Source organism: Borostomias antarcticus (assembly GCF_949987555.1).
Source record: "Borostomias antarcticus genome assembly, chromosome: 16".
NCBI lineage: Eukaryota > Metazoa > Chordata > Actinopteri > Stomiiformes > Stomiidae > Borostomias > Borostomias antarcticus.
This window is the reverse complement of record NC_140249.1, coordinates 2,706,470-2,719,342: the sequence shown is the minus strand read 5'-3', so window position 1 is coordinate 2,719,342 and position 12,873 is coordinate 2,706,470. Positions and strand designations below refer to the sequence as shown.

Below are 12,873 nucleotides of genomic sequence, written 5' to 3'. Positions count from 1 at the left end.
AGAGGGGGGCATGTTTCTAGAGAGAGAGGGGGGCATGTTTCTAGAGAGAGAGAGGGGGGCATGTTTCTAGAGAGAGAGAGGGGGGCATGTTTCTAGAGAGAGAGAGGGGCATGTTTCTAGAGAGAGAGGGGGGCATGTTTCTAGAGAGAGAGGGGGGCATGTTTCTAGAGAGAGAGAGGGGGGCATGTTTCTAGAGAGAGAGAGGGGCATGTTTCTAGAGAGAGAGAGAGGGGCATGTTTCTAGAGAGAGAGAGGGGCATGTTTCTAGAGGGAGAGAGGGGGGCATGTTTCTAGAGAGAGAGAGGGGGGCATGTTTCTAGAGAGAGAGAGGGGGGCATGTTTCTAGAGAGAGGGGGGCATGTTTCTAGAGAGAGAGGGGCATGTTTCTAGAGAGAGGGGGGGCATGTTTCTAGAAAGAGAGAGGGGGGCATGTTTCCAGAGAGAGAGGGGGCATGTTTATAGAGAGAGAGAGAGGGGCATGTTTCTAGAGAGAGAGAGAGAGGGGCATGTTTCTAGAGAGAGAGAGGGGCATGTTTCTAGAGAGAGAGAGGGGCATGTTTCTAGAGAGAGAGAGAGAGAGGGGCATGTTTCTAGAGAGAGAGAGAGGGGCATGTTTCTAGAGAGAGAGAGGGGCATGTTTCTAGAGGGAGAGAGGGGGCATGTTTCTAGAGAGAGAGAGGGGGGCATGTTTCTAGAGAGAGAGAGGGGGGCATGTTTCTAGAGAGAGGGGGGCATGTTTCTAGAGAGAGAGGGGCATGTTTCTAGAGAGAGGGGGGGGCATGTTTCTAGAAAGAGAGAGGGGGGCATGTTTCCAGAGAGAGAGGGGGCATGTTTATAGAGAGAGAGAGAGGGGCATGTTTCTAGAGAGAGAGAGAGAGGGGCATGTTTCTAGAGAGAGAGAGGGGCATGTTTCTAGAGAGAGAGAGGGGCATGTTTCTAGAGAGAGAGAGAGAGAGGGGCATGTTTCTAGAGAGAGAGAGGGGCATGTTTCTAGAGAGAGAGGGGGGCATGTTTCTAGAGAGAGAGAGGGGCATGTTTCTAGAGAGAGAGAGGGGCATGTTTCTAGAGAGAGAGGGGGGCATGTTTCTAGAGAGAGAGAGGGGGGCATGTTTCTAGAGAGAGAGAGGGGGGCATGTTTCTAGAGAGAGAGAGGGGGGCATGTTTCTAGAGAGAGGGGGGCATGTTTCTAGAGAGAGGGGGGCATGTTTCTAGAGAGAGAGGGGCATGTTTCTAGAGAGAGGGGGGGGCATGTTTCTAGAAAGAGAGAGAGAGGGGGGCATGTTTCTAGAGAGAGAGAGGGGCATGTTTCTAGAGAGAGAGGGGGGCATGTTTCTAGAGAGAGAGAGAGGGGCATGTTTCTAGAGAGAGAGAGAGAGGGGCATGTTTCTAGAGAGAGAGAGGGGCATGTTTCTAGAGAGAGAGAGGGGCATGTTTCTAGAGAGAGAGAGAGAGAGGGGCATGTTTCTAGAGAGAGAGAGGGGCATGTTTCTAGAGAGAGAGGGGGGCATGTTTCTAGAGAGAGAGGGGGGCATGTTTCTAGAGAGAGAGAGGGGCATGTTTCTAGAGAGAGAGAGAGAGGGGCATGTTTCTAGAGAGAGAGAGGGGCATGTTTCTAGAGAGAGAGAGAGAGAGGGCATGTTTCTAGAGAGAGAGAGGGCATGTTTCTAGAGAGAGAGGGGGGCATGTTTCTAGAGAGAGAGAGAGAGGGGCATGTTTCTAGAGAGAGAGAGAGAGGGGCATGTTTCTAGAAAGAGAGAGAGGGGCATGTTTCTAGAGAGAGAGAGAGAGAGGGGCATGTTTCTAGAGAGAGAGGGGCATGTTTCTAGAGAGAGGTAGAGGTAGGAGAGGGGGATGGACTGGTAGGAGAGGGGGGAGGGGGGTGGACTGGTAGGAGAGGGGGGAGGGGGGTGGACTGGTAGGAGAGCAGAGCGGGGGTGGGAGGAGAGGGGGGAGGGGGGTGGACTGGTAGGAGAGGGGGGAGGGGGGTGGACTGGTAGGAGAGCAGAGCGGGGGTGGGAGGAGAGGGGGGAGGGGGGTGGACTGGTAGGAGAGGGGGGAGGGGGGTGGACTGGTAGGAGAGCAGAGCGGGGGTGGTGGGAGAGAGGGGAGGGGGGGTGGACTGGTGGAGAGGGGGGAGGGGGGTGGACTGGTAGGAGAGGGGGGGAGGGGGGTGGACTGGTAGGAGAGCAGAGCGGGGGTGGTAGGAGCGGGAGACAGGGCCATGTGTTGTCTGAAGGAAGGAGGAAGCGACAGAGCTGAGAGAGAGAGAGAGAGAGGAGATCTTGTGACAGGGTCACGAGAAATAAATCAGACTGCTCCTCCATGCAGGCAGGCTGCCCTGTCTGCACACACTCTGCAGCTAGCAGCGCAACAAGGCTACATCTCCCCTCCCTCCTCCTCTCCTCTCCTCCTCTCCCCACTCCTCCCCTCTCCCTTCCTCTCTCATCTCCCTTCCTCTTCCCTCCTCTCCTCTCCTCCTCTCCCATCCTCTCCCCACTCCTCCCCTCTCCCTCTCATCTCCCTTCCTCTTCCCTCCCCTCCTCTCCCTTCCTCTTCCCTCCTCTCCTCTCCTCCTCTTGATAGAACCGTGTTGTGTTTACCAATCCCACACTCAGGCAGGTAAAGACTCTTAACTAAAGGGAGACTTAAAAAGGGAGCCTCATTAGACCGTCGTCAACAGATCTGGGACCAGCCTGCCTTCCCTGGCTTCATGAGTGGGACGTGACCAGTGGCTGACCTCGGACCAGCTGCTCCGTCCTCCTCCTCCCATGCCTGGCCTGGGAGACCGACGGCCCCGTCACAACCAGTCCCACATCAGAGAACGAGCGGGGTCAAAGGGCGCAGGCTGCGCTCCCTTGCGTCCGTCGTCTGCATGAGATGAAATAACTCTCCATACCAGCAGCAGTGGTCTCTGTCATCTAAAAAGGGAATAAAACTTTGTTTTTAATCTAACGTTATTTTGTAGGGTTAGGGAATTGGGACTAGATCTCACCGCACCTTGAAACGATTTAGAATCGTGTCTGGCTTGAGTCTATAGTTTTAAAAACATTGGCAAAACCGATTAATCGTTCGACCTCTACTCTGAATCCATATATTTCTAGAGCCTAGCGTATTGTTAGTTCCTGCCCTTGTATATGAGGCTATATGAGCTGTTACTGTAGGCTACATGTTAAACAGGCCCTATTTTGGTTCTTTCAGTAGCCTTCTTGTGTGTGTTTCAATACTGGGTGTAATAGGCTACTGCAGGTCACTCCCATAACTTCTGTAACAGCCAATCAGAGTGATCTCTGTCTTCCCGGCGTATTCGCTCGCTCCGAGGCCGATTCAACGTGCTCAGTTGTCCCGACTCGTCCCGAAAATCCTCCCTCGTAGCCGACGGCGCGGGACACGCTGCGCCAACACCGGCCACCGAAGACCCTTCCCTGACCACGGCAGAGAGAGAGAGAACAGCAGATAGAGAGAACAACAGATAGAGAGAGGGAGCTTGAGGCGGTTATATTTACTATCCACTAGGAAGGGGGGGGGGGGGGGGGGCTGCCATGGCAACCAAAATATGGCTGCTCTTCAAAACCCTTGAGTGTAGGTGGTGGCTGGTTGTGGGTTTTTCTTTCAGGTACCAGCGTGGATCCGAGCCGGTCCTGGCGCTGGATGCGGTGGAGGACAGAGAGGGCAGGGGGCCCGGTGGCCTCGGGGTGGCGCTGGTTCTTCTGGCTGGCGGGAAATATGGGTTACCAGCTAGCCTAGCCTAGCCTAGCCTAGCCTAGCCTAGCCTAGCGCTCTGGGCAGAGCCAGTGCTTAGCCAGCGAGACTCGGCCAGGCCGAGCGAGCGCCAAGGAGCTGGTTTCTCTGCGACACTCGACACAAACTCACAACCGCGTAGGTACTGCGCCACCGTGCTGCGCGGGGGCCATTCTGACGATAGCGTGTTGCTCAAGGACCCTTCGGCACGCAGCCGTTAGCTGGGTTTGAACCTGGCGATCCTCAGCTGGACGCTCTACCTCCCGCGCAGGTTCAAGTTAATATTATATTATTTAACTATTATATTCATATATTCATATAGAGTTTATTTTTAGGTTTAGGTTAATATATTATTCACATTATTTTGTTGTTAGGAACTGATAAGCAACTGGAGAGGAGCAGTTGTGTGCGTGTACTTGAAGCCTACCTGTTGCATACGGCAAATAAATAGCTAGGCGGATATTGTTAACAAGTTGAAATACATTTGTTCTGAATGGCTTTGCCAGGTTAAATAAAGTTTAAATAAAAAATAAAAACTCTGCTAAATGACTCAAATGTGAAATGTGAGCCCGGCAGACAAAGCCTGTACTATTCTGGAGAGGGGAACCCTCTAATGAAGTCCTTCCCTGCCGTCCTGGTCGTGGCCAGAGGATTCGATCCCGAGTGCAGGGCAGGTTTCTACCTCCTCTGCCCATTGATGGGGTTGTTTTCATGGTCTGCGATTCCCGCCCTGACCCCTCTTGAACCCGCTCCTTCCTGGAATTGCGTGGAATTGTCTGCCCTCTCTCTCTCTCTCTCTCTCTCTCTCTCTCTCTCTGTCTCTCTGTTTCTCTCTCTCTCTTCCTCTCTCTCTCTGTCTCTTGTCTGTCTCTCTCTCTCTGTCTCTCTGTTTCTCTCTCTCTCTTCCTCTCTCTCTCTGTCTCTTGTCTCTCTCTGTCTCTCTGTTTCTCTCTCTCTCTTCCTCTCTCTCTCTGTCTCTTGTCTGTCTCTCTCTCTCTCTCCCTGTCTCTCTCTCCCTGTCTCTCTCTCTCTGTCTCTCTCTTTCTCTCCCTCGGCCGGGACAGAGAGTCGCTGACTTGTTAGTCAGCATTAACCGTTTAGCTGTAATCCATTTATAGTGCTCTACCACGCCAGCTCCCTGGTGCTGGACAGCCTGACCGATACCACGGCCCTCAGATGGACCCTCTGTCCAGGGGTGGAGGAGGGGATGATTGACCCTCTGTCGTGGGGGGGAGGAGGGGATGATTGACGCTCTGTCCCGGGGGGGAGGAGGGGATGATTGACCCTCTGTCCCGGGGGGGAGGAGGGGATGATTGACGCTCTGTCCCGGGGTGGAGGAGGGGATGATTGACGCTCTGTCCCGGGGTGGAGGAGGGGATGATTGACGCTCTGTCCCGGGGTGGAGGAGGGGATGATTGACGCTCTGTCCCGGGGTGGAGGAGGGGATGATTCACGCTCTGTCCCGGGGGGGAGGAGGGGATGATTGACGCTCTGTCCCAGGGTGGAGGAGGGGATGATTGACGCTCTGTCCCGGGGTGGAGGAGGGGATGATTGACGCTCTGTCCCGGGGTGGAGGAGGGGATGATTGACGCTCTGTCCCGGGGGGGAGGAGGGGATGATTGACGCTCTGTCCCGGGGTGGAGGAGGGGATGATTGACGCTCTGTCCCGGGGTGGAGGAGGGGATGATTGACGCTCTGTCCCGGGGTGGAGGAGGGGATGATTGACGCTCTGTCCTGGGGGGGAGGAGGGGATGATTGACGCTCTGTCCCGGGGTGGAGGAGGGGATGATTGACGCTCTGTCCCGGGGTGGAGGAGGGGATGATTGACGCTCTGTCCCGGGGTGGAGGAGGGGATGATTGACCCTCTGTTTTTTCTGTGTTTTTTTTAGCTACTGGCTCCCATATGTCCGCTGTGCCGCTCTAGCACACGTTCTCATACTGTACAGAACCCTGACTCTGCCGTGTTCTCCTCCGTGACGTTCTGTGTGCTCTACGTTCTCTGCCCGACTCTGCCGTGTTCTCCTCCGTGACGTTCTGTGTGTTCTACGTTCTCTGCCTGACTCTGCCGTGTTCTCCCGGGTTCCTCAGGTACGGGCGAGAGTGGGAAGAGCACGTTCATCAAGCAGATGCGCATCATCCACGGGGCGGGGTACACGGACGAGGACAAGCGGGGCTTCATCCGCCTGGTCTACCAGAACATCTTCACCTCCATGCAGTCCATGATCCGGGCCTGTGAGAACCTCAAGATCCCCTACAAGTACGAGCAGAACCGGGTGAGTTCCACATAACGCACACACACACACACGCGCAGGCAGGCACCAATACACACACACACACACACACACACACACACACACACACACACACACACACGCGCAGGCAGGCACCAATACACATACACACACATACACACACACACACACACACACGCACACACACGCACAGGCAGGCACCAATGCACATACACACACACACACACACACACACACACGCGCGCAGGCAGGCACCAATGCACATACACACACAAACACACACACACACACACACGCGCGCAGGCAGGCACCAATGCACATACACACACATACACACACACACACACACACATAACAAAGTACATTCAAGAACATCAGACTATACGATCAACCCATAACACCCACTTTTTATCTCTCCTTTTTCTCCACCCTCATCTCTCTCTCTCTCTCTCCCTTTCTCTGTCTCTCCCTCTCCCTTTCTCTGTCTCTCTCTCTCTCTCTCTCTCTCTCTCCCTTTCTTTCTCTCTCTCTCTCTGTCTCTCTCTCTTTCTCTCTCTCTCTCTCTCTCTCTCTCTCCCTTTCTCTGTCTCTCTCTCTCTCCCTTTCTCTCTCTCTCTCTCTCTCCCTTTCTCTCTCTCTCTCTCTTTCTCTGTTTCTCTCTCTCTCCCTCTCTCTCCCTCTCTCTCTCGGTCTCTCTCTCTGTCCCTCTCTCTCTGTGTCTCTCCTCAGTCTAACGCCATGATAGTGAAGGAGGTGGACATTGAGAAGGTGATGGGGTTCGACCAGCCCTACATCAGTGCCATCAAGACCCTGTGGGCCGACCCGGGCATCCAGGAGGCGTACGACCGCCGTCGAGAGTACCAGCTCTCCGACTCCACCAAATAGTATGTGTGTGTGTGCGCGCTCGCATGTGTGTCTGGTGGTGTGTGTGCACAGGTTGATCTTCGCTGACGCAGACAGTTGACACACACATACTATTAAATGTTGTCAAAGGTAGACGTCACTCTCCGTCTCTCACACACACATACACACTCACACGTACACACAAACGCACGCACACACACTCACACACACACTCACACACAAACACGCTCACACGTGCGCACGCACACACACTCACACACGTGCACGCACACACACACACACACAAACACACGTGCACGTACACGTGCACGCACACACACATACACACACACAAACACTCACACTCACTCACGCACACAAGCACACGCACACACACACATACAGGGCATTTTTGACCACAATCATAACAAATGAATGTGCGGAACACAATGTGCAGAGATTGTCTGTGTGTGTGTGTGCGCGCGTGTCTGTGTGTGTGTGTGCGCGCGTGCACGTGTATGTGTACGTGCACGTGTGTTTGTGTGTGTGTGTGTGTGCGTGCACGTGTGTATGAGTGTGTGTGCGTGCGCACGTGTGAGCGTGTTTGTGTGTGTGTGTGTGTGAGTGTGTGTGCGTGCGTTTGTGTGTGCGCACGTGTGAGTGTGTTTGTGTGTGTGTGGGTGAGAGTGTGTGCGCGTGCGCGTGTTTGTGCATGTGTGTGTGCGCACGTGTGTGTGTGTGTGAGTGTGTGTGCGTTTGTGTGTGCGCACGCGTGAGTGTGTGGTGGGATCTCTAAGCTGTAACCGCAGCTGGACGCTGGCTGGTGTTCAGTGTGATGCTGCTGCATCACCTCACACCGCCCCCTGGCTGCAGGCCAGCGGTACTGCATTTTAATCCTGCCCTTCCTACCCCCAGGTCTGCTGCGCTGTGTGTGTGTCTGTGGGGGTGTGTGTGCGCGTGTGCATGCGTGTGTAAGCGTGTGTACAAACATGTGCGTGTATGTGAGTCATCCGATTACCCAAATAGACTGTGTGTGCGTGTGTGTGCGTGTGTGCGTGTGTGTGCGTGTGTGTGCGTGTGTGTGCGTGTGTGTGCGTGTGTGTGCGTGTGTGCGTGTGTGTGCGTGTGTGTGCGTGTGTGTGCGCGTGTGCGTGTGTGTGTGTGTGTGTGTGCGTGTGTGTGCGTGCGTGTGTGTGTGCGTGTGCTACAGTTACCTTAGTGACATAGGGCGTGTGAGTGCGGAGGGGTTTGTTCCGACCCAGCAGGATGTTCTGAGGGTGCGGGTTCCAACCACAGGGATCATAGAGTACCCCTTCGACCTGGAGAACTGCATCTTCAGGTAGACGCACGGTACCGGGCCGCCTCAGAACCAGAACCCCCCCCCACACCCCACCTAACCACCACCATCAGACGTTAACTCTCTGAGGCAGAGATTAGAATCCCGGGATCATCTGATCCCAGATCTGTGGTGGGTTTTGGATGGGGGTCTGGGCCCGGGACTTTAAGCCCGGTTCTGGAGCTTGTTGTGACGCTAAAAGGGGGTTTAGACCGTGACATCATCACGGGGTCCGAGAAGCCCTGTGACGTCATGCGTCTAGCCCCTCCCCCAGTTTCCCCTCCAGCTGCTTGAGAGCTCTGCTGCTCCTCTCACTGGCGCCCTCACCTGGTCACTGCCACCTCCACGCCGGACCCGCTACGCACCCTCTCTGAGAACAGCCCCCCCCGAGCACCCGACCTCCCGACCACTCCAAAAAAAGGATGTGAAATAAATTGCTTAGATTTTGTGATGTGGTGGTGATGGGGAGTGGAGTTTGGTTGGCTGATCCCAGAGAGGTGTGCTGAGGGGGGAACGGGTCTGGGAGCGGGGGGGTGGATTAACACACCCCCGTGTCCCTGAGACATGGTACGGTCTCCCAGCCCTCCACTGGACCGATCCACCCTTTCTCCAATGTTTGGGGAGGGGTGTTTGGTAACTGTCACGCTTTATATGACTGTTGTCCCTGTCTCTCTCTCTCTCCCTCCCTCTCTGTCTTTCTCTCTCTCTCTCTCTCTCTCTCTCTCTCTCCCTCTCTGTCTTTCTGTCTCTCTCTCTCTCTCTCTCTCTCTCTCCCCCCTCTCTCCCCCTCCTCTCCCCCCTCTGTCCTTAGCTATCTAACCGATCTGGATCGTATCTCAGATTCCGGCTACCTGCCCACCCAGCAGGACGTCCTGAGGGTGCGCATCCCCACCACGGGGATCATAGAGTACCCCTTCGACCTGCAGAGCATCATCTTCAGGTAGAGGACGCTCCTGTCGGCGCCTAGCATTGTGCCCTGTGAAAGTGAACCGTGAAAAGCCGTCCCATCCTGTCATCCGCGAAGTACTGGCCTGATCGTGTCGTTACCCCTCCCGACCTGCTTTCCGTACACGTTCATGACATATACGCACACACACACACACACACACACACACTCCTTCACTCTCCTCTCCTCCTCCCTGCGCTGCCCTCACATTCTCGTGAGCCCAAAGTCCTACATTTAGGAGGCGGTCTCAGTAAATGGGTCACCTCGCTCCTCTCTTCCTCCTCTCTCTCTCTCTCTCTCTCTCTCTCTCTCTCTCTCTCTCTCTCTCTCTCTCTCTCTCCCTCTGCCTGGCAGAATCGAGGTCGTCCTCTCCGCGCAGGCAGGAGGTATTTTGGGCCGCAGGGCCTGCAGGCCCCGGGTCTCAGCGGACTGCAGTGGACTGGGCCACCACCAGGGGGCGGTGTTGAACTGCAGATGAACCCCGTCTGTTCACAGTACACTGTTTTATGTCATAACTATCCACAGTAGCCTAGCGGTGATGTCATAACTAGCCTCATTAGCATAGCAGTGATGTCATTACTAGCCACAGTAGCGTAGCGGTGATGTCATAACTATCCACAGTAGTGTTGCAGTGATGTCATAACTAGCCACAGTGGCGTAGCGGTGATGTCATAACTATCCACAGTAGTGTTGCAGTGATGTCATAACTAGCCACAGTAGCGTAGCGGTGATGTCATAACTATCCACAGTAGCGTAGCAGTGATGTCATAACTAGCCACAGTAGCGTAGCGGTGATGTCATAACTATCCACAGTAGTGTAGCAGTGATGTCATAACTATCCACAGTAGCGTAGCGGTGATGTCATAACTATCCACAGTAGCGTAGCAGTGATGTCATAACTAGCCACAGTAGCGTAGCGGTGATGTCATAACTATCCACAGTAGTGTAGCAGTGATGTCATAACTATCCACAGTAGTCTAGCAGTGATGTCATAACTAGCCACAGTAGCGTAGCGGTGATGTCATAACTAGCCACAGTAGCGTAGCGGTGATGTCATAACTATCCACAGTAGTGTAGCAGTGATGTCATAACTATCCACAGTAGCGTAGCGGTGATGTCATAACTAGCCACAGTAGCGTAGCGGTGATGTCATAACTAGCCACAGTAGCGTAGCGGTGATGTCATGACTATCCACAGTAGTGTAGCAGTGATGTCATAACTAGCCACAGTAGTGTAGCAGTGATGTCATAACTAGCCACAGTAGCGTAGCGGTGATGTCATGACTATCCACAGTAGTGTAGCAGTGATGTCATAACTAGCCACAGTAGTGTAGCAGTGATGTCATAACTAGCTACAGTAGCGTAGCGGTGATGTCATAACTATCCACAGTAGCGTAGCAGTGATGTCATAACTAGCCACAGAAGCGTAGCGGTGATGTCATAACTAGTCACATTAGCGTAGCGGTGTTTAATGTCAAAACTATCCACAGTAGTGTAGCAGTGATGTCATAACTAGCCACAGAAGCGTAGCGGTGATGTCATAACTAGTCACATTAGCGTAGCGGTGTTTAATGTCAAAACTATCCACAGTAGTGTAGCAGTGATGTCATAACTAGCCACAGTAGCGTAGCGGTGATGTCATAACTAGCCACAGTAGCGTAGCGGTGATGTCATAACTAGCCACAGTAGCAGGGCATAGCGGTGTTGCTCTATGGCAGAACAACAGACGTAGTATCGTTTATCTAAGTATGCAACTATGAGAAGCACATTAGACCCAACTGACCGTCTCGGAGGAACACCCAACGAAGCCGGAAACCCAGAGGCCCAGAGAGGAGGAGGCCCAGAGAGGAGGAGGCCCAGAGAGGAGGAGGCCCAGAGAGGAGGAGGCCCAGGGAGGAGGAGGCCCAGAGAGGAGGAGGCCCAGGGAGGAGGAGGCCCAGGGAGGAGGAGGCCCAGGGAGGAGGAGGCCCAGGGAGGAGGAGGCCCAGAGAGGAGGAGGCCCAGAGAGGAGGAGGCCCAGAGAGGAGGAGGCCCAGAGAGGAGGAGGCCCAGAGAGGAGGAGGCCCAGGGAGGAGGAGGCCCAGGGAGGAGGAGGCCCAGGGAGGAGGAGGCCCAGAGAGGAGGAGGCCCAGAGAGGAGGAGGCCCAGAGAGGAGGAGGCCCAGAGAGGAGGAGGCCCAGAGAGGAGGAGGCCCAGAGAGGAGGAGGCCCAGAGAGGAGGAGGCCCAGAGAGGAGGAGGCAGGCTGGTAGTCTCTCCAGGGTCTGTAGTCTCTCCAGGGTCTGTAGTCTCTCCAGACCCAGACGTCTCTCACGGCTGGTCTCTCCGGTCAAATGACGAGCGCTCGCATCACTGGACCTGATCTGAAGAGACCCACTGGCAGAGGTGCCCTCTGTGTCCCTCCCTCTTCACCCCTCCCCTCCTCTACCCCTTCCGCCCTCTCTACCTCCCTCTCTTCTTCCTCTTTACCCCCTCCTCCTCTACCTCCCTCTCCTCTTCCTTTCTACCCCCTCCTCCTCTACCTCCCTCTCCTCTTCCCCTCTACCCCCTCCTCCTCTACCTCCCTCTCCTCTTCCCCTCTACCCCCTCCTCCTCTACCTCCCTCTCCTCTTCCTTTCTACCCCCTCCTCCTCTACCTCCCTCTCCTCTTCCTTTCTACCCCCTCCTCCTCTACCTCCCTCTCCTCTTCCTTTCTACCCCCTCCTCCTCTACCTCCCTCTCCTCTTCCTTTCTACCACCTCCGCCTCTCCCCCCCTCCCCTCCTCTACCCCCTCCTCCTCCTCTACCTCCCTCTCCTCTTCCCCTCTACCCCCTCCTCCTCCTCTACCTCCCTCCTCCTCCTCTACCTCCCTCCTCCTCCTCTTTCCCCTCCTCCTCCTCTACCTCCCTCTCCTCTTCCCCTCTACCCCCTCCTCCTCTACCTCCCTCCTCCTCCTACCCCCTCCTCCTCCTCTTTCCCCTCCTCCTCCTCTACCTCCCTCTCCTCTTCCTTTCTACCACCTCCTCCTCTCCCCCCCTCCTCCTCCTCCTACCCCCTCCTCTTTCCCCTCCTCTCCTCTACCCCCCTCTTCCTCCTCTTCCCCCCCCCCTACCCTCCTCCTCTCCTCTTCCTCCTCTTCCCCCTCCTCTCCTCTACCCTCCTCCTCTCCTCTACCCCCTCCTCCTCTCCTTCCCCCCCTCTCCTCTACTCCTCCTCTCCTCCACATCCCCTCCTCTACTCCTCCTCTTTCCCCTCCTCTCCTCTACCCCCTCCTCCTCTCCTACCCCCCCTCTCCTCTACTCCTCCTCTCCTACCCCCCCTCTCCTCTACTCCTCCTCTCCTCCACATCCCCTCCTCTACTCCTCCTCTCCTACCCCCCCTCTCCTCTACTCCTCCTCTCCTCCACATCCCCTCCTCTACTCCTCCTCTCCTCCACATCCCCTCCTCTACTCCTCTTCTCCTCCACATCCCCTCCTCTACTCCTCCTCTCCTCCACATCCCCTCCTCTACTCCTCCTCTCCTCCACATCCCCTCCTCTACTCCTCCTCTCCTCCACATCCTCTCCTCTACTCCTCCTCTCCTCCACATCCCCTCCTCTTCTCCTCCACATCCTCTCCTCTACTCCTCCTCTCCTGCACATCCCCTCCTATACTCCCCCTCTCCTCCTTTTCTGCTCTCGCCTCCCTTTTTCTTTTTCTCCTCCTCTCTTCCTCTCTTCCTCTCTTCCTCTGTCCCTCTCCCTTAACTAGGGAGCGCACAGCTGCAGGGTTGCTCTTGTCTG

The 12,873-nt window shown here is 55.3% G+C and overlaps 1 protein-coding gene across 1 annotated transcript in view; it reads left to right on the top strand.

Moving 5' to 3' along the window:
• The window catches only part of LOC311319570 (guanine nucleotide-binding protein subunit alpha-11), a 44,938-nt gene that overhangs the window by 26,911 nt on the left and 5,154 nt on the right, over positions 1 to 12,873 (top strand). Inside the window, exons 2-4 of the mRNA XM_084451137.1 lie at positions 5,827 to 6,011; positions 6,720 to 6,874; positions 8,981 to 9,109. Of these exons, the coding sequence (XP_084307263.1) occupies positions 5,827 to 6,011; positions 6,720 to 6,874; positions 8,981 to 9,109 (469 nt within the window). The remainder of the gene's footprint in view (positions 1 to 5,826; positions 6,012 to 6,719; positions 6,875 to 8,980; positions 9,110 to 12,873) is intronic.